Source organism: Melanotaenia boesemani, chromosome 7, assembly GCF_017639745.1.
Source record: "Melanotaenia boesemani isolate fMelBoe1 chromosome 7, fMelBoe1.pri, whole genome shotgun sequence".
Lineage (NCBI taxonomy): Eukaryota > Metazoa > Chordata > Actinopteri > Atheriniformes > Melanotaeniidae > Melanotaenia > Melanotaenia boesemani.
Window position 1 is genome coordinate 33,826,924 of NC_055688.1, and position 25,482 is coordinate 33,852,405.

General features: G+C 39.6%; 2 protein-coding genes across 2 annotated transcripts; one reads left to right on the forward strand and one right to left on the reverse strand.

The window, feature by feature from the left end:
* Nucleotides 1-938: 938 nt before the first annotated feature.
* On the reverse strand, nucleotides 939-17,262 carry ints6l (integrator complex subunit 6 like). Its single transcript, XM_041991053.1, has 18 exons — nucleotides 16,988-17,262; nucleotides 16,793-16,870; nucleotides 11,910-12,059; nucleotides 10,601-10,690; nucleotides 10,321-10,504; nucleotides 10,115-10,243; nucleotides 8,017-8,180; nucleotides 7,670-7,822; nucleotides 7,404-7,536; nucleotides 6,949-7,043; nucleotides 6,736-6,846; nucleotides 4,433-4,648; nucleotides 4,209-4,335; nucleotides 3,935-4,077; nucleotides 3,614-3,845; nucleotides 3,147-3,527; nucleotides 2,948-3,041; nucleotides 939-1,438 (listed from the first exon to the last, which is right to left on the reverse strand). Exons 1-18 carry the CDS (start codon nucleotides 17,096-17,098, stop codon nucleotides 1,336-1,338), a joined length of 2,694 nt encoding a protein of 897 aa, XP_041846987.1. The 5' UTR covers nucleotides 17,099-17,262; the 3' UTR covers nucleotides 939-1,335.
* Nucleotides 17,263-17,993: 731 nt separating this feature from the next.
* On the forward strand, nucleotides 17,994-24,806 carry mospd1 (motile sperm domain containing 1). The gene is made up of 6 exons (XM_041991093.1): nucleotides 17,994-18,111; nucleotides 19,514-19,808; nucleotides 19,911-19,986; nucleotides 20,192-20,424; nucleotides 24,222-24,383; nucleotides 24,535-24,806. The coding sequence occupies exons 2-6, from the start codon at nucleotides 19,655-19,657 to the stop codon at nucleotides 24,564-24,566; spliced, it is 657 nt and encodes a 218-aa protein (XP_041847027.1). The 5' UTR covers nucleotides 17,994-18,111; nucleotides 19,514-19,654; the 3' UTR covers nucleotides 24,567-24,806.
* The last annotated feature ends 676 nt before the right edge of the window (nucleotides 24,807-25,482 follow it).

The following is a 25,482-nucleotide window of genomic DNA, read 5'->3' on the forward strand; positions in this document are numbered from 1 at the left end:
CAATATATATCAATGCTGCAACATAAAGTTCCTCATTTGCTCAAAGACTTTGTTCATCCCCCCCCCCAACGCCTCTGCACGTCAGAATCAGCCTCTAAAAATAGTCAGATATTAGATAATGGTATCAGTGTGGACAAAGTAATTTTGCAGACGTAATCTGGCTTTACTAGATTTGTCCTGCCAGCTACAAATTTACAAGAATGCAAAAGGAGATTTTGTCTGAAAGAGTTCAACTTCAAACCCTCAGTCCAGCTGAAGAGAAACGTCTTTTTAACTTCTGTAGGTCATAAGACACATTCTTGTCTTTACAGGTCATTTTTCCTTCAATTTTCAGCCATCGTCTGGTGTGACTTTTTGAATAAATATTTATCTTGAGGAACTTTAAAATTACAATTTTAATTTTTCTTAGAGATCAAAAGGACACCGGGGACAAATGAGCTGCCCCCTTTGGGTCATTAGAGGTCAAAATGTCCCAATAACGTCTATAAATAAAAAACAGATTGATAATTCTATCCCCTTTTTTCAAATTGCCCAATCAATTTCAGTTCTAATTTAAATTAAAATATGTAATTATTCAAATTATTGAACCCTTTAAATGCCCATTTGATCACATGATGTCAATGTTTTTATGAGTGGGGGGAAATATTTTCCATGTTATACATGTTAGGGGATTATATGTAAAGATCAAAATCAATATTGTTACTAATTTTTAGCACATTTAAGACTGATTTAGAAAAATCCCCCAGCTCCCAAATATGCATTTATGAAAAAGTCTTTTTCTCCCACATAAAAAACGGTGGCATCACGTAGAGCTTAAAAGAGTCAAAATAGTTCGAATAATGACATATTTGTAGTTGTGATTAGGACTGAAGTTGACTGAAAGAAAAAGAAAAAAAAAGAATTTGTAATGTTTTTATAGCAGTTTAGGGGCGTTTTTGTCCTCTATTGAAGTGAAGTAGTAACAATGGTTGAAAGAGTGACTGCAGGGAAAAGCCTGTTTATACTCCTGCTCATCGAAGGATCTGCCAGCTTATTTTGTATTATCTAAAGGACCGTGTGTGTGTCTGCTGAACAACTTGCCCATACAGGCAAAAGCCATATGGATGTTTAAGGCATCTGTCAATATGAAGAGGAATTTATTAAAGTCTCTCTGCCCTGTCCAGAGGGCTCTCCACCAGCTAAACCCTCAGCCTCAGACACTGTGACGTAACAGCATAGGAGACGGTACGAGCTCCAGCCATCACAGCATTTGTCCTTTTTTCTTGTCTGGAGTTTGTGTGTTGGTGTCAAGATTCATCTGTCAAAGAAATGAAGTCTTATTCCTTTCTCCGGTGACTACCTGCCGTGATCGTTGGGAAGCTGCGAGGATGTTGCTTGATCTTCCTTCAGCTCGGTGAGGACGGCCTCCAGCTGCTGGATCAGTACCCGTTTTTTGAACCTGTCAAAACAGGCCAAATTAATTAGAAAGAGACAGGAAATTAAAAGGGAAATTGCAAGTATGATAAAAGTTTAGGTTAAGTGAAGCTTCCAGAGAAAAGCCAAGGGTGATTCATGAACAGGATCTGCTTTAAATGGCTTCTTATCTATCACACAGTACTATCAGAGGGGGTCCAGTCAGTCCCAAAAATGACTTAGCTGCAAGATAGTGGGCCTAAATCCACAGAAGAGCTTTGGTAAGTTCACCAAGATCCTTGGAATATCTTAAATATTTGCACACAGCTCAATATGAAAAGGCTTTCAGGGTAATTACACCTCGGTCACGAATCACTGCTTCTGAAGCTGCAGCGCTTCAAGGGCACACAATCTACACCTTAACGAGACTGCAGTCACATGCTGGAGGAATAACCGGCACATTGCCAAGCGGGCATGTTTGGAGATTACTGGGATGCTTTAAAAAGATTTTTAAAAGTCTTCCTCTTAACCTCTTTGTAACCCCTGTGTGTGCCCATGCTGCCTGTCTGTACTGCACCCCTTCATATTCTCGCGGTATTTTGGCGCCATACCGTGAGAATTTGTGATGTACGTGAATCATGTGACTGCTTTGTTATAACTATAGCGGTGCACACACTTGGGCCAGCGTGGGGGAAGCTTCTTGATAGTTTGCTACAGATGAGTTTCGAGTCATATCCATCGTTCAGGATGAGCGGGATATGCTGTTAGATCACCTTGGATTGGCCGGGTTTTTTTTCTTCCTTCTACTCTTCATGAAATACCAAGTTCTTGATGGCGAGCTGAAGCCCAGGAAGACAAAATTCATCCGACGTTCCTCTACCAGTGTGGTAGGAGTTTGATTCCAGCTCTAAAAACTCGTTAATGTGTTCTCCTATGACTCTGCCTTTGTTTGACATGAACCATGAAAGTCCTGCTGGTTTCCATGGAGATGAAGGAGGTTTATAGTGAAGGATTCAAGACTATCTTGGGCTTCACATCTTTCTAGATCTTCATGGTGTTTCTAAGGTGAATGTGGGGGCTATCCCTGGATCCTCCTGACTCTGACCATTGAGTCTTGTATCTAAATCAACCGATGGCTTTCTGAGACATTTATATGCGTAACATCTTCATTAAAACACCTGTAAAACCGCTCAAGTTGACTTTTTTAGCTCCTACTTTTGCCCAGTTCCTCATCAGACTTTACTTTACTAATTCCTATACAACTCAGGCTGCTCTCCTCTGGTTTGGGTTTTCTTTTAGGAGGCGATAACTATTTGCGTTTCCAACTGTGTTTCAGGTAAATTTACTCTGACATAGTAACACATGTCTGTATAATCTGTGGTAATCTCACATGTCTCAGCTTTCTTTTGGGACCAAGACTTTACATACAGCCCCTGTAGTTGTGAAGATATTCTTCATTTATTTTGTGTATGTCATGTAGACAAGAGGCAGAGAAAATAGGCCTCCTCGAGATGAGGCTAACTTAAAACACCAAAAAGAGTCTCATGTTTCTTACCTTGCAGCCTCACTGATAGCATGCTGGATGAAGTATTTCTGTACATTTACTGGTCCTTTCACCTGCTGCAGGAGACTGAGTATGGCCTTATAGTCTGAGAAAACACACACAGACGTAGATGAGAAACTCATTTAGTCTAATTTACCCGATTGAAATAAAAATGAACGGATTTTGTCACAACAGGTGATTTCGTACTCACTTCGTCCAGGCTTGCGAACCTCTTTGAGGACCTGACTACGCAGCTCGGCCTGGCTGCCATCTAGAGGAGCAATGAATATGGTCTCGAGCGCTGGAGTGTCAGCTTCAGTACTGTCCAACTCGCTCTGTGGGCTTAAACGTTCACAGTTGTGTTTCTCCTCCAGCAGCTGCTCCTCTAAATGATCCACCACCGATGTGTCCTCTTCCACACTGATGTCCTCTGCCTGAGCCTCAGCCACCCCCAAGGTCTTCTCCTCTAGGCTCTGAGGAGATGGACTCCCCACCTTTGTGTCCACATCTGCAGGCCAGATTTCTCCAGAGTCGAGCCCAAGATTAGTGTCGCCATTGCTCTCAGTGACCATCGCGTTGCTGCCGTCACCTCCTGCTCGGTTAGCGAAGAATAACTCAGGATTTATGTTATTTTGATCAACACGTAAGAATGCTCATGCTTTAGTGACTAAATCATACCTTTCTGCTGTGGAGTGGGTTTGAGAAGACTCTGCTGGCCTTGAACCCCTGCCAGGCTCTTTTCAATGGCCACATGGTTGGTGTTCCCAGGTGGAGTCTGCGGTCGTCGTAGCAACGGCGACATACTCCGCCTTCGCTTAACGGTGGCATTCGAGTTGGAATCACCAGAATTTCCTCTTTTCTTGTTTTGAGGGCTCGCTACGAACTCATCTGCCTCATCGATCATCATCCCCTGGGAAAATCAAATAAATAAAGGGACTAAAGCCCTGACAAAACCATGTATATATAATACTAATCAGGTCCAAGTCAATAAATCTTTACCTTTTTATCCTGCTTGAAAGGATTCCCAAATGTGTGCAGCCTTTTTGGTTGATCTGGGTCAATCTCTCTCAAAGGTGATGGCATCATTTTGAGGTACTCTTGATAGTTTCCCATCTGCGCCACTGGGATACTGTGCAGATAGTCTAAGAAGAATTTATAATTACATCACTGGATTTATTTGTTGGTTCAGTTAAGTACCTTGCTCTACATTCAGGCATTATTAAAGAAACTGTACTTGCTGTGTATGTTTAAAGTTAATACCAAGACATCATACCTTCGTCTTGTCCTCGGATCAGTTTTAAAGACTTTCGCAGCAAATTTGAGCGCATCCGGGTGAGTTGATCCAGAAGGTTCCGTCTTGGGATGTCGTAGGCGTTCCGGTAAGCTTGAGGTTTTACATCCTGTGAGCACATTTACATGTAAAATCAGAGGAAACAAACTACAACCTGTTCCTGTCATTGTTTTATTTGAAAAATGTCCTCGCTGTCATTCTTTTACCTTGTTGAGCAGAGCGATCTGGAAGCCAGAAAACTCCTTAAAGTTGATGTCAGACAGCCGAAGGGGCCCCTCACCAGTGATTCCCTGCAGTAGCTGCTTGAAGTCCCACCGGTGGGCCAGAGAGAGTGAGCTGGAGTGGTTCTTTACCTTTATGCTGGTTTCTTGAGGAGCTTTTTTCCCCACTGACACAATTAGACGGTCCGACTCGATTTTTGCCTGAAGATTTTAGAAAAGAAAGAAAGATATTTTCCTGGCTGTTCAAATGATTAACAGTGCTACATTAGGCCAAATCTAAGACAGATGGTGCTGCTTTATAATGATGTTCTAAAACATTAACAAATGTTGGAAAAGAATCCTGCTCCAGATGCAGCAACCATAATACTGCCACCACCGTATTTTATAGATGGGATGAAATGTTTTCTTTCCTTCAAACCTAAGTTTGGATTTTTGTCTTTTAACTGAAAACGAAACAATCTGATGTTATTTATCTGATGTATACGACGGCATGTCTTCTGCAGAGTTTCACCCAGATGTGGGGTGAAACTCACATACACACACGTGCACACACACACAGGTGAGCACGCCTTTGCCAACGCCGCAGACAAAGCGCGCATCAGAAAACATGTCAACCACGAAATATCTTCTCACAGGAGGTGAAGATTAAAACTTTCACCCTTCAGCAAGGAGCAGCCGGAGAAGTTCTTCTGCGCCGGGAACTTCTGGTCCATCATGCTGAATCTAGCCTCACTGTAGTAATTTCTGAGTTGTTTTACATCCTGTTTATTAAGCCTGTATGGAAGTTAAACATATGAAACTAACACTAAAGAGGCAAAACAGACTTATTCATTTCCAATTCAGGGTTGCAGAGAAACTGAAGCCTATCCCAGCAATTAGCAGTCGAGAGGCCGGGTACACCCAAAAGCCAACGATGCAACCAAGAATGTCACTCCAGAGCAGAAATACATCTTTCCAGGCTGCAAGAATTGGAAAAATGGGTTTTCTTACTCAAATTGATGAAAAGAAGAATGTTTAAAAAAAGATTTCCTGATGTTTTTCTCTCCAAACTTTTGCAGAATCACCGTCACTTTCAACATACGTGACAAAAGCAACAAGTTGTGGATTCATCCAGCTGGAGTTTTCCCACAACTGTCCTGCAGCAGACCGTGTCATCAAATAAAGACACGGATTTTAGTTTTTCCGCTGCATCGTCTGTGCCAGAACAAACGCAGAAGACAAGAGGAAGTCTTCAAACTCAGGTGGCGTACTGACATGACAGACGTCTGCTGTGGTGAGAAGCTGCAGAAGCTGCTTCACGCTGCTCTTAGCGAGCGGGTTGCGGTTCATGGACATAAATCCCAATAAAGACATTTCCACCTAAATACAAACAGAATTTTTCACTACTGCGCTTCAAATAATTGATCCATTGTCTCAAAGTTTTGGCAGTGAAAAGTGATTGACACGTGACGTTATTTGGGATGAGCCAGAATGTGTCAGAAACCTTGGTTTGGAGGTGACCTGAGTTTTGTTGCAAAGAATTAAACTGAACACTGAATATTTTATTGTTATTACAGGATTATTACCAATTTTACATGAACACCTATTTTGTTATCATTTTCCTTATTTCTTACATTCACCCTGGAGTTTGGAGGACCAGGAGGGCCTTTAAAATAGCAATACAGCATGTTGAGTAATTAATTGGGAAATAAAACTATAAATTGCTAAATATAATTTTATACAAAAAGAAATCAAACTGCAAAGTGTTTTAAAATTATACATTTTAAATTTAATTATGAAAGAGGAACTGTATATTGAAATATTCATACATTATTAAATACTGTGATTTGTTCATGTATTTTCAAATGCTGTTTCTAAAAAAAGAAATAACAGAATTAATATATTTGGTTATAAATATTTCTCCATTTCATTCATTTAAAAAGGTAATTCCCGTGGCCAAGACCAGCACAAACAGCAAAATATGTTATGTTGGGGGTTGTGGCTCCCCACTAAACTAAACACATTTTGAGTTTGATTTCAATTTATGATGAGATTACAAACAAGTCCTTCTACTCACTTCTCAGCACCAATTTAACTTTACAAGATCAGAATAATAAATAACTCTTGAAGAGCCATTAGAAAAGGAAATATACACTCAAATCATTGATATGTCCGGCACTAAGGACACTTTGAAAGCTGATGAACACACTGTCTGTGATTACATCTTGTTCTTTTTCTCTCTAAAGATGCCAGAAATGTTGCACTGTTTGGAATGACATTAAAATAATCTGTGTGCAAGCAGCATGTACCTGTTGGCTGAGCTTCTTCAGGTAGGAAATGACACTGTAACTGAGGCCACAGTCCATGGTGTCTGCTATAAGGTTAGGCGCTCCCATCATCCTCATCGCCTTTTTTAAGGGCTGTTAAATACCAACAGAAGTGATTTATAAGTGATTTGAAAAAAAGAAATACACATGAATCTGCTTACAAAAACGGCAGCTTTAGTAAAGAGCTTCATTTACCAGCAGGTAGTATGGAGGCATCATCTTCAGGTACATCTCAAAGGCTTGTCGCCACTTGAGGTTTGGTTTTAGTTTGTGCACTTTGAATAAATCATCTGTAAGGAGACATTTTTTCATTCTGAGTCAGTAACCAGCAATCAGCCATCAAGCTGCAGCTCCACCTGTTGCAGCAGGCCTGTACGCACACTAGTATGCACAAAGACACACACTCCTTGTTACCCTCATGAATTCCTCATAACAGCAAAAACACTTGTAGCAATAAATTATGAAGAAAGAGCATCACGCTGTTTAGTTACAAGACTGATTATTTTCACTGCTAGATATCACCCAGGAGACCACAGATGACGAGGCGCCCCACAAAAAAGGAAGCCTTTTTTATTTAGTATCAGCTCTGATCTACTGACCCAGAAGTTCTGAGGCCACATGAAAGATGAGTTTACTGCAGAGAGTCTTACCGAGAAGTGGGAGAAGAACTGGGTAGTTGTAAGGCATGACGAACAGATTAACACAGGTGAGAGTGGTGCTGGCTTTCAGATAGCCAAAAGGGTGTCCTAGGTCACTTTGCTTCCCACTGCTGCTAACAAAGACCTGAGGATGTGAAGGAAAATTATCAAATGACATTTGTTTGTGCTTAAATAGTCAATAAATAAAAGTTAAACACCTTATTTCAGAAAAGTCCCTGAGGCAACACAGCCAGTGACTGTGAGAGTATCTTCCCTACCTGCCAGCACATGTGTGGGGACTTCCTTTCCAGGACGTACTGGGTGAGCGGTGAGGGCTCCAGCTCATACTTGTCAAAAGGAAGCTTGTCAATCACCATGGGCTCACAGTCCACGCAAGAGAAACGCACCACAGGATGAGCAGAGCGAGGTGGCTGGGAGGAAAAGACGGAGATGATGGAGGAAAGTGTCAGAATAGCTAGCCTCCAGCACAGATCCATTTCATGTCCAAGAATGAAAACATAAAAACAAAAAATATTCAGTTTCAGCGTTCAGTCGAATATATGCAGAATTCAGGCTCATAAGAGGAGAGATACAGCTGGGATGTTTTTCAGTTTTATCTGCTCACCAGTGCTGGAGAATTCTGGTCTGGCCAGAAGGACTCTGGTATGGGCCAGTGGCCTACTGGCACCCCAGTCTTTGGGTTTGGGCGAACATAGATCAGTTTGTGGCAGCTGTGCCAGGGTTGTGAGTTGAAAGACGACACGGAGCGACCGGACTCCACAGAGTTATCTGCAAAACAAAGTACGACACAAATCACATAGGTTGACATAAACTGCCTGTTTTTATCTTCTCTTTATGTATTTCTGGCTTCCTCATGAGCCTACAACTCTACACTGCCCATCCAAAAAAAAAGGTGAGAGGTTAGACCTCTTTTAGCTTTGATTCCAGCAGCATTCGCTTAATTTATTTCCATCCAGAGCTGCATTCATTTTACTCCGAGATCTAGTAGTGATGATGGGTGAGGCAAACCGCTGCACAAAGTCGTCTCTGGCACATCCCAAAGATTCTCAGTGGGGTTCAGGTCTGGACTCTGTGGTGGCCGATTCATGTGTGAAAATGATCCAGTAGGCACTAGTCATGATGACTTCATCACTTCATCCTCCTCTCTTCTTACCCTCATGCTCCCATCACTCTGGAACAGGGTAAATCTGGACTCAGACCACATGACCTTCTTCCATTGCTCTGGAGTCCAGTCTTTATGCTCCCAAGCAACCTGAAGCCTCTTTTTTCGATTAACATCACTGTTTTCTTAAGGCAGGGCTTTCCTACTCCATTTCTCACAGGCCACAATCCTGCAGGTTTTCAATGTTTCCCTACTCCAACACACCTGACTCAAATTAATACACCACTGTGCAGTACTTCATTTGATTTGATTCAGATGTGTTGAAGCAGGGAAGCATTGAAAACCTGCAGGACAGCGGCCCTCGTAGGACAGACTTTGGACATCCCGTCTTTAGTCTACGCAGCCGTTTTGTCCCAATCCCTTGAGTTTTCTTCCTAATAGGTGTGTGGACATGTTCTTACTTTAACTATTAAACATAGCAGCGAGTTCTACTGCTGTCTTTTTTACAATTTCATTTCACCAAACTTTTAACCCTTTAAACTCCGCTAGATCACCAGCATCTCGGACACTATCAAGATTCAAGGTTCAAGTATGGTAAATCTACAATGAATAATCCATAACAACATCATTATTTATCACATTTTCATCTTAAAAGAAAGATCACTATCACTACTGTGTTTCTAAGAGACCTCTATTTAGACCCGGACATTATGATGATGTCACTTCCTGTCAAACATTCCACCAATCAGATGGCACTATCCAATCAGGAGCAGCCAAAGATCAACAAGTGACAAGAGAATGTATGCCTGTCAGAAAAATAAAAATAATGGTTTCCAGGGCTCTAATAAAAATAAAGTTTTTAACGAGTTGAGTTTGAGTTGGTTATGTGAGGATAGTAGGTAAATAATAGTATAAATAACTATAAATAAACAGCTGGAGGAAAAAGTGTAAATATAAAAATAGTTTCTGTTGTGTGTTTGTTTCAATGTCAATATTTTTTTCTCCTGAAAGCCAAGACGTGAGAGAATGATGCAGATGAGAAAAGGCTTGGTCACTGTTGATTTGTGTGTTATTTCTACAAAGTTCTGGTAGTAATAAATTCTGTTTTCTTGTTTTGGTCGGCCTTCATGCTGCTACGTGACCACAGGGTGTGTCTTCTGATGTGGTTGTTTAAAAAATAAGAAGCTGCTCACTGCATCAGTAATGATTAAATATCTTGTTGCCAGAAGAAACATAATCATCCATGCAGAGGTTATCTAATGGAGGCTCTTACCTATTTGTTTAGTTAAATCCAGAGTGTGACTTGTTTTGGATGAGCAGTGTATTTAGAAGTTTTCAAACTATCATTCTGTAATACAAACAAGTAAGGAGGGAAAACTTGTTCTAAGCTGATTATACGGCTGTAAACTTGCACTAAGTTCACTTTTGTGTTAATTGAACATAAAGAGTGACTCCTGCCTTCACTGGTTGGTCCAGCTGACTGTAAGAAATGTGATAAGATCATAAAATGTATGTCTCTAAATGTGCATGAGCTGCTAGACCGACCACTCTTCAGCTCCTTGAAGTGAAGAGTGGTTTTCTAGTATGAGCAAAAACTCACCTTCTGCTATGAGAGGTGGATCTGGTCCAGTCTTCTCAAAATTGATCACAACACCACTTTGAACCTTTTGGACAAGAGACTCCAGACACTGATTTAACATCCTCTGTGTTCGCACACAGTATGATCGCCCTGAGAAGATCGAGCATAATTAATCTATGTGTTACAGATACACAGTGAATGAACGAAAGAAAGAAAAACAGCCAAACCTCCAGTGACTTCACACATCTGAGTGATTGAAGATTCATCTGTGGGGACGCTACCAAGTTGCTCGTTGTCTGGTGTGGCTGCCCCTGGCAGCCTCAGAACCAAAGCAAACAGACGCTGGTCCCAGCGAAAAGGCTCTTTGGTCAACTCGCTGCCGGCCAAAGGAGAGTTCAGAGGCAGGTGCAGCTACGCAGCAGGCGATGGGAGAGGGGTCAGGATGTTAAACTGGTATCATTTTAATGGGAGCATCACAAACAGAACGACACTTGCTTGTGCTCTCACCTCATCTGGCACCCCAGAGCTGTGTGTAAGCTTGTTCCCGTCAGTGATCGTGATGATCACAGATGGCTCGAGGAAGAATGGGTTACGGCCCTGAGGGGGGAACAAAAACATCCAGCCATTAGACCCGCGATCAAGAAAACACTGAGGGCGTTTGTTCTCTCTAGTCTGCTTTCTTTACATTTTAACCCTGAAAATTTCAAACCATTTTTAGTTCTGCCTGTTTTTTTAATGTAAAAATGCATGTAGATCAACTCTTTTAATCCCAGTCAACATCCAGACATGATGTTTCCAGGACAGCATCAGCTGTCAGATTATCAGGCATAAATTATTTAAAATTAATGTATCAATAGATATAGCAGCATGAAGGTCGACCAGAAGAAGAAAAACAAATTTATTACTAACAGAACTTTTATAGAAATAACACACAGATCAACAGTGACCAAGCCTTTTCTCATCTCATCGTTCTCTCAAGTCTTGGCTTTCATGAGAAAAAATATTGTTATTGAAACAAACACACAACAGAAACTATTTCCATATTTACATGTTTTTCTCATTACAGTTATTTATGCTACTATTTAACTGCTATCCTCACTAAACCTATTCAAACGCAGCTTGTTTGTGGCACCATGCCTCACATAAAAAAATCTTAGAGTTACACGGTACCATTACTAAAATAAATGTTGATCATATAAGGGACTGTGCTCAGAGTCGTGGGAGATACAGCAGTTTTAATGGTTAATAATCTGCTCTGGAAATCTGCTAAATGCATGTGTAAGCTGCAGAATGTCCGTGCGTTATGCGCTAAGGGTCCCGCTTGCAGAGGTCAGCCTTGTCCAATTCAAACATACAGGGAATGCCTAAGTAGATTTACATGCTCCTGATGCACAGAACATGTCTCACTGTGGTAATCCATGCCTGCCTGTGAGGAGAGGTGTGGAGAAAAGATGCAAGGGAAAATGACAGCGTATCTGAGACAAGGCCGAGTGGATTAAGCTATGGTCAAAAGTCAATAAAAGTAGAGAAGAGAAATGGTGACAGAAATATTGGTAAATGTCACTTTTATATCAGGGGATTAAATGGTTTAATATCCTCAGGTTCAGTCACATGCAATTTGATTTCAGTTTCCTAATGAATGCTTATTATTCTCCACCTACAGTATTAGTCTAAGTATTAGACCTGACACATGAATGCAGATTTAAACCCATAACTGATAACAAAACCAATTAAATTGGTCATTTGTTTAATTTAATTCAAATAACTCTGCTTTTCTCTTGTAATAAAAATACACAACAAGTCACTGATCCCAAACCTGTCCATAGTTGTCGATGCCCGAGACAAGACGGTTGAGGTTAAGCAGGTCAAAGGCGGTGCGAAGAGCGTGGCCTAATGTCGTCAGCCCGGATGCCTGCAGGTTCTTAAGCTCGCACATGAAGGTGCCGTGGTTCTCCTTCCAGCCTGCCTGGAAAAAAATAAATGCAACGTGTGGACAGCGTGAGGAACGTTCTGCACAGCAAACAGCCGTAGACAGTAGAGAGGCCTGAGGTTACAGCACAGCCACAAAACCAAAATAGATGCACACCCACACACACACATATACCATGTTATTACAAAGAAACAGAGAGACTTTTGTTCACAGACAAGTGAAACTGATTAATTCAAGCAGATGACTGTCACTGCTGGTAAGAGGAGTTTGAAGTCTTTACAATCCTTTGATTTGGAGCAACATGATGTAATAGCAGCTGCAATATTAGATCAGCTTATGTGAAGCTCTGGAAATCAAAGGTGGTGTTGCTGAAATCCACTGTTTCAGACTGTCTCGGTTCATACATGACAAGAATCCAGAAATACACTCCCAACTGCCACATATATCCCCCATGAGAAAGACGTGCTCCCACGGGAGAGGATGTGAGCGTATGACTGCTCTTGCACTTTTCTCCAGTGGGGTCAAGCACTTTAGTGCTGCAGCTTCATGCTTAATCTACAGATGACCTGCAAGCTTACATGTTCCTGTGTTGGGAGAGGGAGGGGCGGCTTCAGATACAGAGAGGGAGAAAAACTTGAGTTACAATCAGAATCAGGCCAGTGGGTAATTTTATGGATTATCATGAGTTTAGGTTGGAATTTCTAGGAAGCACAGATGGATGATTTTAGATAAATATCAGATGGTCCTATAACAGAACCCATTGAGCTGCTGAAAACCGAAGGTGGGACCAAATTACCAGTGGAAACAGCAAATTAAGCCATGCACAAACCATTGCATAAAGGAAACGCATGGCTTAGTTTGCACTCGATGAATCAGATTACAGAATATTTCTGTTTATTCCTGCACAACTTCCTTTCTCTCCCTCTACATACACAATTTATTGCATCTGTGACTGTGTGGTCAAATCAGTTCTAATCCGTATAACCATATATATAATCATAAACCTGCACAAAGTAGGCAGAAACACCAATGAAGAGGAAGAACAAGAGGAAGAGATGATGAGGATGTACTTGACAACAAGTGGAAAAGCACTTCAGACAACAACATATGCATGGTCGTACAAAAGAGATGAGAAACACATCTATGATTATTTAGCTGAGGCGTGATACACACCTCTGCATGCCACATTCACAGCTACTGAATAAAGTAGCACCCGCTTGTGATATCATCAATTAGTCTGATGAGCAATAAAAATGACACCGTAGGGTTGCAGGCATTGGGCTGTGAGTTTAAAACAAACATTTTGTTGAGCTTCAAAATGAAAGCTAATAGAGAAAGAGATTGTCATGTTGATGCTTGGATAACACATATTATACATTAATAGCATTCCAACTTCATCTAAAGAGGATATGGAGGCTTTTAGAATAACCGTGAAAGTGCAATAAATAGTTAAACTTCATCAAACTTGACAAAAATAACAATAAAACTTCATCTGCATGTCAGTGTTCATTTAAAACCTTCACCAGCCCATCCTCACGACATACTGATGTCATTGTGCAGCTGTAATTATCACACACTTCCTTCATTTAGTTGTTTTAGATCGTAGAAAACTAATCAGACAGAATACAGAACAATTAAATTTAGCAGGTGAACATTTTAGCACCTATTCGATTATGTTGGGGGGGTAAATGAAATCATCCAAATCATGACTTAAGTAAATAAATATTAGTTTTTTGTTGCAGTTTTTATAACACCTTGAATTGTTTGAGGCATAGACTTTACATATAAAAACCAACATTATTAGATTCCAACTTTCTTGTATTTTTATTTTCTCTTTTAAACATAAATCTCCAGTTGGATTTATATCCAAACTTTACTGAAATTATATGTGCACTCAGACTAAAGGCTTTAACTCAGGACTCTGTGGCTATGTGCATTATCATCCCAAAGAAAGCTTCATCATCATCAGACCTACTGTTGACTGACAGATTGTGAAAAATGTCAAAATCAAGCTGTTCATTTACAGCAGACGTAACGACTGCCATCTCTCCTGGTCCTTTACCAGACATCAACATTGTGGAAATCGGCTTGTTTTCTTCAAGCAGTCATCTTTCTATGCATCACTGGACCTGCACCTCACCAAATATCACCTTTTTCCACTCATTCACGGTCCATGGCAGCTTCTTTTTAGCCCACCGTTGCCACAGTCTGTGTTGAATTTCCTTCTTGGAGGAGTTTTATAATCCTTGCCATTGTTTCAGCTGACAGCTTTCTTGTTGGGACCATGTTTCCCACCAGTCAGCCAGACGCAACAGCGCATTTACTGCCTGTCAGCCCCGTCTTTTAACTGCACACTAGACAGCATATTTAGGCTACTGCAAGTACTTGTTTTACTAAAGCAAATTAGAATGTGATTCTATCACTTTTCTCCTTATGATTGACTGATTAGTTTTATTTCCCTCCATTTAATCTGAATTGAATTATTCTTTTTTTTAATTCTGTGCAAATAATTAAAACAATCTTATTTAATTCTTTAAGTGCATATCATACAAAGCCAGAAGATTCAGCTGTAAAATGTAAAAGTTGTATATTATATCTGTAACCTTGATTTTTGAATGGAGATCCTTTAAGAGAGACTCTTACTCCAGCGGTTGTAATAATGCAGTTAAGTTAGTAAACACAGATTCAGTTACAGCTTTGAGACCCTAAAACTAAAGAACAGGAAGTTAAATGTATAACTGAGTACACGTCAGTCATATTCTTATCAACAGAGTGAAAGCTCATCTTAAACATGTTAAAAATTTTTACATAAATTAATATTTTAAGATAAATTTTAAATGTCTAACATTCATTTACCACTGCCTATTTTTTTTCCTCTCGAACATCCTGTATTCTCACACCAGGAACTCGCTCACTAACCAAGTTCATTTTCAGTTCTCTTTGCTGTGTGTTAAGTCATTTTCCCTCATGCATGAGCACATAAATGAATGTAAAAAAAAATATGGCTAAAAATGTAATAGTTTGCATTCAATCATCTGAAATTATTTGGTCATAAACGTACAGATGCATTTTGGCTTGCACTGTGTTTAATAACATCTGCCTTTCTTCTTCTTTATTAACTTTCAACTTCAGCATTTTGTTGTTTGGAATTTGGGGATAAAAATTAGATTTAAAAAGAATGCAAATTGTCGTATTTTGTCTCCAAGCACTGATGATAATGGGTGGAGTAAATAATATCTGCACTGAGGTGTTGCTGTCTTGGGAAAAACTAGGCACATACTAAACCTGAAAGCTCCGTATACCTTATATTGTACATTATTTTACCATGCTTGAGTTACTACATAGAGGTGAGGGGAAATATATACAGAAGTAATATACAAACAATAAATACAATGCAGAAAAGGGTCATTAGATTGATAAATAATGCAGGATATAGAGATCACACAAATTAACTATTTTTGAAAATACAAGCTCTAAAATTTCCAGATTTGATTCAGTTTAAAACAGCACAAATAATACTCAGAGCCAAAAATAATTTACTTCCAAACAATATTGAGAATTTGTTTTCAGCAAGCGAAGGAGGTTCTGATTTAAGAGGGAAGCTGCATTTATAAATACAGCGTGTTATTCAGTGTCAGGGGTAAAATTATGGAACAGCTTAACAGATCAATTACAGGAAACTAAAAACATTTACCAGTTTAAGAAAAGGTACAAAATGCAAATGTTAAATAAATATAAGCTTGAAGAACAACCATTTAACAAAGGACGATGATGTGACAGTGTTTGAAGCCAGAAACTTTTTAGTGTTTTAATTTATTTATGTTTTCTTGGGAGGAGGGAGGAAGAGGAGTGTGTATTTTTTTTTTTTTTTTTTTTTTTTTTTGCAAAGTAGGAAATTTGAGTTGTGTAACAGAGTTGGAGTATTACAGTGTATTGTAGAAATTGGGTAAGGCTATATACGTGCATACTTCTGCCTACTGCTTTTCAGACATGAAATGTTAAGATGTAAATATAGTGAATGAAATAACATGAAATAAACTTTGAAATTAAATTAAATGTTGGTGACCAGCCCAAAGATCTGAAACACAGCAGTCATTGAGGCAATTCAGGACTTTGGGGGTTCATGTAGGTATTTGGAATTTTGTCTTGATATGTTCCAAGTCATAAAAGTCATCAGATTAGTGGTGAGAATATCTTTGATGACATGAATCCCATGACATTATTGCAGTGATTCACAGGTTGTATAATATGCTATTTCTCCAGAGGGTATCGAGTGTTTCTCCTTTGTGCCATTATGCTTTTAGCATGACAAGTAATTATTATCGGAATAATGATAATTCTGCTGTTGCGAACTCGTACAAACATAAACACTGACAAAAAAAAAAAAGTGGGCTTTTCAACTTACATCCAAGGGTGGCCAATAGTAATGTGCGGCCAGTGAATGAGGCGGGGCGAGCAACGATTGACAGGCCACTTGACCAGTGTAAATATTGTATTGTTTAAAAAAAGCGCGACGTCATGGATGATAATAAATGTCCCCGCCTCCTTCTCAACGCCCGAGACTTTTCTCAACACAAAAGCAAAATGTCCGCTAGATGTTCGGAGGCAGTGCAGCTCCGAGTCTGCGGGTTTTTAGAACAATTATTTGCCGTTTTCGCCACTGAGAAGCCGCCCAGCACTGACTACGAACCAGAAGGACAATAAATTCTCATTGGCAGAGAAATACGTTCGACTTGTCAAATGTTAAAATTATATCATTTGCTAATTACCTTCACTCCGTATGGTGGCTCATCGAATGTAACTAGCATGTACCTGTCGCCTCTACTAGCCGGGTCTCGGGCACGCAGCTGTCAAAAAAAAGAAAACCAAAACAGCATATATTAATTTCGACCGATCTTGCCCAAGAAACCCTAAGGTTACCAAAGGTGCATCCTTGCAGAAAAAATCGGGGTGAAATAATTTACCTTCATAAAGACCTCAACCGCGCCTTTAGCAACATCCAGATACGTCGTACCCAAATAAGTGCGCTGATTCATAGAGGCGGACGTGTCTAATAGGAAAAGTAAAATAGGCATTTTAAATGTAAAGCCGCGGTGTTATGGTTTTCTAGAATAATTAGTATCCACATATGACCTATCGTACGGCCAAGCAGTTCACACATGTGTATATATATATACATATATTTGTTATAATAAGCCCCCCCCCATCCAGAAGAGGGCCGTTGCCTCTGCCCTCTCTGTATCTGCCTTTCCAAAGCTGTGCCTCAGCTCGCGCTGTTCAACTTCTGCTCCTAACTGAAAGGAACGCCCACTTCCCTGTACTGGGATGCCATTGGGCGAGCCTTATCACATTGACCACGCCCACTACAACACATAAGACATATAGCGGTCTAAACGTCTCGCACCCTACCAGCCAGGGTCGATAATCAAATACATATTTACAATTCTTTCTAATATTTTGACTCAATTTGTCCGCCTGACTTGAAAGAAAGGCTTTAGTTGCATGTGGATCATACTAAAATACTTAGACCGGACGTTCTGTTCCCTACACTACGCGTGCCCCTCATTTGTTGCGTTCACAGCAATGTGACATTAAAAGTCTGGTCACCTTTTGTTCATATAATCAAAGTTTGATGTAACTTAAATATATTTTTTCAGCAGTGTGATTTCAAGGTAACAAAATGTCTCGACTTTATTCATGTCCGTGAAAAGATAAATAAATTCTCGACTGAACACAAAAAACTGCATAAAACACAAGCTTAAAACTATGTTACATTACCACATAACTGTAGTTAATAAATAAATATATATCAATATTTGTGGCTTGAAGGCTTTTATTGTATCTGTAAAGTTTCGTACTCTGTTTTCAAGCTTTCCAGGAGGAATTTTATAAATATTTGTAAGATTAGAGAACATCTTCGCCCGCACGTATTCTTTTGCCCTCCGCTATCCCAGCATGCACCGCGAAGCCTGCAGTATAATTATTCACAAAGAAAGGAGGCTGAAGAGAAACAACAACAGGGTGGAAGCGGACGCAGAGACCCTTGTCATAGTTGTTAGGTTTCTCGAACCCGCATGCTGACTACAAGGTAAAGTCTCCGTCGCACCGTCTCATGAAATGCAGCAAATCTGTGCTTCTCTGTAATGACACTCCGTGTAGACAACGTTAAGTGGCTATCAGCTACCAGCTGGGGTTTTCCTAGCCGGCTAACGTTAGCCAGCACGGGTATTAAAGATGTGTTATTACTGTGACAGAAGGAAAATATATCTGACTTAACTCTGGGTTAAAATTAGGTACGTTACAAGGATTATTAATAACAGTGACATAGTATTTGTTTTTAACGCCTCTATAAAAACGTAATTACACGAGTGTATTTTTCTATTTTACGCATAATAAACACTATCTTACTATTATATAATAACAGTGGAATTAATTAATACAAACATTGAAAAAATGCTAATAACTAATATTGTCAATTACCAATAAAAGTTAGCCTTTTTGACGGTTAATGCCCTAAACCTGGTTTGATTTTTACATTACAATAACATAACAAAAAATGTTGCGACACTACAAGTCTGGCTCCTCGAGCTCTAACCACGTAACCATGTAAACAGAGCGGCACGTGACCAGCCCCGCATTTTCATTTGCGTTGATCAATATTTTTTAAATTAGCTCAATTTTATTTATAGAGCACTTTTAACGCACTTTAACACTAATTAACACAACATCAGTTGAACAAAGTGCTGAATGCAGCATAGAAGAAAAAAAAATAAAGTAAACCATTTTACCAAGTAGGACCATTTTAAACAAATTACTATTGTCAGATAAATTCTACTTTACCTATTTGGATTTTTTTATTTATTTATTCTTAAATAATTCATACTCATAAAAAAACATGTTCTTCTAAAAAAGCATTTATTTAACTTTAAATAGCAGAGATATTTAAAAAAAAAAACATGCTTATCTACCTAGGCTTTTGTTTATGATTTTGTTTATGGATATTAGCACGTATTTATTGTTGGGAACACATTTCTGACTGGTCATGTACACTTGGATCCATTTTCACTTAATGTAACATGTAAATAGGAAGAAAGTAGCATTGATTTGCCAAATATACAATTAAAATGGTTGTGAAAGTGTTTACAAATTTCAAATAATATTTTTACTTTTGTTATGTTTCGGTGTCATCGTGTAGGCTGTAGTTCACTTTTAATAGTGTTTGTACAGTACGTAAACTAAATAAGTAAGTAGATTTTTTTCTGGGGGTAGTGGTGGTCTAGTGGTAACAAAGGTGGGCTTGGGTCTGGAGGAACTGCTCCCTGGGCTCTAGTAAATCTACTAGAGATGGGTCAAATGCAGAGCTGAATTTGCCAAATCGGGAGTAAAAATTATTAATAAATATCTCTTTGTAAATTGAGTGATGAATTATTTAAGTTTAGTGCCTCTTTTGCAAGTATACTTTGTTTTTCAACTCTTGTATATCTTCACAGTATCGTGTCATAGCCCTGAGTGGCTGAGAGCAGTGCCTTTTCCATTTGGAGGGACTTTACACAGCTCAGTAGTTCCTAGAGAAGAGTGGGGGGGCCCAGGCAGACAGTGGACTGGGAGGGGACAGAGCTCAGCTGGAGCCAATGCAGCAGCAGCATCGACAGCCTGAGCTAGTGGAAGGAAACCTTCCTGTGTTCGTGTTCCCCACTGAGCTCGTCTTCTATGCAGATGAGCAGACGTCTCACAAGCAGGTGCTCACCCTCTACAATCCCTATGAGTTTGCCCTCAAGTTTAAAGGTCAGTAAGCACAGGCAAATAAAAAATAACTGTTTTCACATATTGAGGAATAATTTTATTGCAGATCATGTAGATAAAGTGTAATGTCCTTCTCTTTGTCAGTGCTGTGCACAGCGCCAAACAAGTACACTGTGGTTGATTCCACGGGAGCTGTCAAGCCACAGTGTTGTGTTGACATGTAAGTTTATTCCACGTCAGAGCTTTTATCGCAGTTAGTGTTTGTTGGAGAGGTACTATCTTGTTGTTGAGGTTGTTTTTCTCAGTCTTTTCCTGTCTATGTCGTTATAACATCTTGCACCTTGGTAAATCCTAACTTGTCCCTCAAATGTTTATTTGTGAACCTTTATTTACAAAAGTCTGTCAAACTTTCTCCATCCACACAGAGTAATCAGACACAGAGATGTCCGGGCATGCCATTATGGGGTGTACGACAAGTTCAGGCTCCAGGTGTCGGAGCAAAGTCAACGGAAAGCTCTGGGTCGGAAAGAGGTGACGGCCACATTGCGTCCCTCAGCCTCACAGGATCCGCCCAGCCCCCGGTCCCAAGATGAGGAGCGCAGACTCAAAGAGCAGCTTGCAGACAGCGAGTTTTTTGAACAGGCTGCGTTACAGACAGGTAAGAAGAAGTAGTGTTGTGTGGAGACCACTAGATGGAGCCAGTGTTCAACAAATTTGGTTGATTTCAAAGTGGAAACCATGAAAAAGTAACGTGATCCACGCAGGATGATAAATGGGTGGAATAAATTTTGATCCATTTATCGGTATTTTCGGATCACATTGCTTAGCATGAGCTGCAAGTTAGACCCATGACCAGGAGTAAGAAATGTAAGTGGAACACGGTGCAAACGACATCCTGAAGGCATTTACTCTGTCCTACTTTTTTCTGTATTTCTTTGGTAGATTGTACCATTAACAAATACAACATCTTAAATTCCCCAGAAATCAGAGACATCTCTAAACAAAACTCTGCGATTTACATCATATTCCACCTCCTGTACGTATGAGTATTTCCATCAGTGAGAAAGTATTTCACTCTAATATAAAATCTCCTGCTACTTAGTACACGTGTTAAACAGGGATGTCACGATTATCATGATTTTATATTTAATATGAGTTAATTTCACAACACTCAAAATGTGTAAAATCACATGGACACTCCTTATAGGTCTTTATTTTTAGTTTATTTTTATCTTTTAATGTCAACATCACAAAATAATATAAAAACAAAGTAAAATAACCAGCAAGTCTCATTCCTACTAAATCCCCTCTGATGTGTAAAGAATAAATAAATCCTACATATTAACTCTGGATTACAGAAAACAGATGAAAAAAGCTACAGGAGTTCTCCACCTGGACTTGGGAAGTTCCTTTCTGTAAATTACATTAAATGTTTTTTTATAACCAGGGTATATTATTTAGAAACACACACACACACACACACAAAAACAACCATTTGTCCTTTATCAGAATGACTGCTGCTTGACATGGAAATAATACTGAAATCGTTAAAATAAAGGAACAAGACTACATCTGTAATTAAATATGGTTTCTTTTACAAGTTAATGCACACAGACTACAACTCATCCATCTCATGTAAAAACAGTCAAAACTGAACAGCGAAACTATTCATCTAAACAAACGTATTTCAGGTTTTTATCATCCCAGTGGTGTGAAGTTGCTGTAAAACCAACCAGTCGTACATAATAACAAAACTGCAAATGACACAATAACGTTTAGTTTTTATGTTACATTAGATAAACAGCATTATTTAATCAAACCACTTCAGTGTAAAACGCTGTAAATTATCCTGCAGGCAGTGAAACATATTCACTGTATTTCCTGCTTCCTCTGCAAGTTCTGATGTCATGCTTTACATCAGGGGTACCCACGTCCTAACCTCCATCCTGCAACTTTTATGCTGGGCTCACACCAAACCATTTTTACGATCACAGACTAAAAACAGAAGTCTTTAGGAAATCTTAGGAGTTTTACTGGAGTCACAGCGTTCCCGTCATCTCGGTCGTTAGGTGTAAGCTGGTAATTTGCGCTGTTTAACATCAATCTTTCCCTAGTCTTGGATCTGTGACAATATCAAACGTGTTAGATATTATCACAAGTTGCAGTAATGAAACATGATCACAACCAATAGATGAGCTCTGACAAAAGTAGAAACAGGAATCCCGACAGTCAGAACACCGGCAAAAACGGGGGAAAAAAAAGAAAAAGACGAACAAGAAGCGGTGATGAAACGTCGTCGGTGGAGCGTCCAGAAAGAGGAGCGGATGGATATTAAGAAGTAAACGTCTGCTGTGGATCATTTATGTGTTACAGTATAATGATCTAACAAATGAGAGAAGAATAAAAACTCATTTATCCAGATTCTGATGTCGGTGTAACACCTGGTGGAGATGCAAAGGCACATTTAATAATAATGATGATGTGTAATTCCCTCCTGGAGGGAAACTTGTTTGCTTTGCTGTGGGCAGATCAGCCCTGTTCGATATCAACTGTCCAACATATCACAAGAAATGCTAAAAGAATCTAGTGGTAGTTTGTAAATAGTGATTCACAGTCCTTGTCAAATCTCAGTCTGAGACTTAAAACTCTAAACATTTGTCTTTAGATGTGAGCTGGTAGTTTTCTAGTCTTTTGCAAATCTTTTATAAGTCTTCTGGTGTGAGCCCAGCATTACATGCATCTTTTTTTTATCCAGCTCTGCACAGGCCTGGTAATGAGCCATCATTTGATTCAGGTGTGTTAGAGACGGACGCATCTAAAAGTAGCTCTGGAGGACCCCCCTGCTTTACAGGCTGAGGAGCTCTCCCACTCTTAACACACCTCTTCTGCAACTCACACGAACGAAAGCAAAGCAACACAAGCAGACATTATTTTATATTATATAGAAAACCATTATTTTGGATTAAATCTTGACATCCCACAGGCAGCTACAAACTATGCAGCCTACTGACCTGATTATTTGGACGCAGTTTAGAGTTCATGTGTAAAAACAGTTTGTTTATTTCATTGAGTCCAGTTTTTTTTTCTGCTCGCTGTACGCACAGTACCGCAGAAGGTAGAGAACTCAAACCTATCCACGTTGGTACCTGGCTTCAGACATGGTCGGTTTCATGGAGGCTAACCCCTGGCTTCGGGGGGATGAAAGGGTGGTTTGCTGAAATACTTCTGCGGTTTTGCTGCAATCCGGCGTCGTGGGGACGGCAGGATATAAATCTCCACATTTTCATGTTGTGATTTACTTCAAATAACTAGCAGCCTTGCTAGCCTCATGTTTAAGTTAAACTGGATCATGTAGCTCTAGCTTAGTCAGGGTGAAGTGACTTAGAGATTGAGGTACTTCTTGAACAACTTAATAGTTTTATTTTCAGCTCCATTGTGAAAATCTTGATTAACTGAGTTGATGTGTAGTCCTTAAATACACTCACAGAAAACTAAATATGACGCGGTTTCTCTACATTATCTTAAACCTAATCTAGTGCCACCATATAACTATGTTATCACTGCTACGTAACTTCAGGTTAACATCAGGTTAATCCTTTAGGTTTTTAAAGTTTTGAAGGCATACTGTGTAAATGAAATGAGATGTATGGTTTTTAGTTTGCCCTGCTATAATGTAAATTAGCCTAAGGATAACTCTGGTGCATCTAATGGCAACATTTATGCTTAAATTGTACATGGTCCCTTATAAATATAAATAAAAAATGTTGATTATGATCCAGAGGTTTTCTAACATCAGTTGTGAAAGGGACAAAATCTCTGCTAGAAATGTGCAGCCATATTTTTAAAGGATGAATGATTAGGAAATTACTTTAAAACTGAATTCAAACTGGCAAAGTAGTACTGGTGATTCACGTGTGTCTGGAAGATATTACATTCCTCCTCTTCTAGTGACCTGTCAATCACCAGGGGTGTCCGTTTAGCTTCAGAGGTGCCATCCTGGCTGCCCCTCTAGCTCCACCCCTGTTCCTGAGGGAAACTGTATTATATGTAGTTGTGTTTTACTTGTACATCATAAGCAGCCACATACCATGTAGAGGTTTAAAAAAATGAACAAAGAAAGTTACGCGCACTAATGAAACAAACCTACAGCATGTATGCAGGAGATCAAAGTATGTGGTTTGGCAACGTGAGTGTGACCGAGGTTTGCAGAGTAAGAAAGAAGAGGAAATGTGCAGCATGCTGTCTTTGGACTGGATGCTTTAATGGTCTGGTAGTTGGTGGTGGTGTGTGTGTGTGTTTCATGAGGTTGAGTGCTGTTGGAACAAGCTTTTAGTCTCCAAACCTTCTCAGTTTTTATTTTTAATTTAAAATCTACTGAAAACATTTTTATCTTATTTGACTGATGTGTGTGTGTGTGTGTGTGTGTGTGTGTGTGTGTGTGTGTGTGATTGGCAGAGAGCCGGCCTGTTGCTGGGGGGCCCAGCCTGCTCACAGTGCTGCTTGGACTCGTTTGCATGGCCGCCCTGATGCTCCCGACGCTGGGGGAGCAAGAATCCACTGTGCCTGTCTACCTCCACTTAAGTGTTAACAAGAAACTTGTAGCTGCTTATGTTCTTGGTAAGTTTACAAAAAAATTAAACCAACTTGTGCAGGTGTTTAGAACAGGAAGCTGTTGGGAGTTAAAACAAACCATGCTGCCTTTGTTTTTTAGTTCAAATTGCTTCTCTTTACAATATTCATTAGCTTGAATTGGTTTCTCGTGTTTCAGGTCTTCTCACAATGGTCATCCTACGCACATGAGCGCTGTGAGCTGAATGGAGGATAAGCGCTCTAAAGGATGAAGAGAACGTTCACACACCAGAAGCACTACAACGCTTCGATGAGCAGAGCTGACAGCAGGCGGACGGGGTCCTCGCCTCGTCCGCTGGAAGAATACATTTTAGTACTTGTTTTACACACATCTATGTTGATACATACGTTGACACGATTCTGAGCTGATGCAAAGTGAAGATCTGCAGCGTGTGCTGCAGGTCGGAGGAGCGGTGGCATTGGTGGAGCAAAACCTGTGAAGAAACACGAGGCCATCCTGTCGTCTGGCCTTACGCTCTTTGTACTTTTATTGCCATCATGTTGCCATCAACAATATGGTTAACTTCAGTGTGAAGGAATCTACATGCAAACATGTACAAAGCCATTAAAACTTTATGGTATTCACATTTAACTGGTATATCGGTGTTTTTGAAGCATTCATAGTGTAGACTGAGGACTAAGTGCAGTTATTTGCATGTGTTGATTATCTTTTTTTTTCCTTTTATTACAACCATAAGATACTTTTAAATGTCACCAAAGGACAGATCTTGACAGTGTTTTGTTAGCTGTTATATAAATGCTCCATGTTTAATAAAGTCTGAATACAGCTATATTGTATAATGCTTGTAAATCAAATCAGGTTGTTTTGCAGAGCACACAACATGAAAGCAGCGCCTGTTAGATGGCACATGATTTACGCTTTACACCTGATACAGTAGATAAGAGGTTCAACATATGGGGCGAGCGACCTCCAGTACTTGAGGAGCTTTTTAAAAAGGTTCTGAAAGATTTACTAGATAAAAAAAAAATTAATTTTCAGGATTTATAGATGTCTCCAAATGAGGCATCATATGGAACAAACTATTAAAAAGTTCAATTAAGATGAGCTAAAGTCAGGAAATATTGT

Coding starts and splice junctions, on each gene's coding strand:
- ints6l (XM_041991053.1), bottom strand. CDS start 17,098: ATGCCTATTTTACTTTTCCTATTAGACACGTCCGCCTCTATGAATCAG. Junction 7,537..7,669: donor CCCCACACATGTGCTGGCAG/GTAGGGAAGATA, acceptor TCACATCCTCAG/GTCTTTGTTAGCAGCAGTGG. Junction 6,847..6,948: donor TGCCTCCATACTACCTGCTG/GTAAATGAAGCT, acceptor GGTATTTAACAG/CCCTTAAAAAAGGCGATGAG.
- mospd1 (XM_041991093.1), top strand. CDS start 19,655: ATGCAGCAGCAGCATCGACAGCCTGAGCTAGTGGAAGGAAACCTTCCT. Junction 19,987..20,191: donor CCACAGTGTTGTGTTGACAT/GTAAGTTTATTC, acceptor CCATCCACACAG/AGTAATCAGACACAGAGATG. Junction 20,425..24,221: donor ACAGGCTGCGTTACAGACAG/GTAAGAAGAAGT, acceptor TGTGATTGGCAG/AGAGCCGGCCTGTTGCTGGG.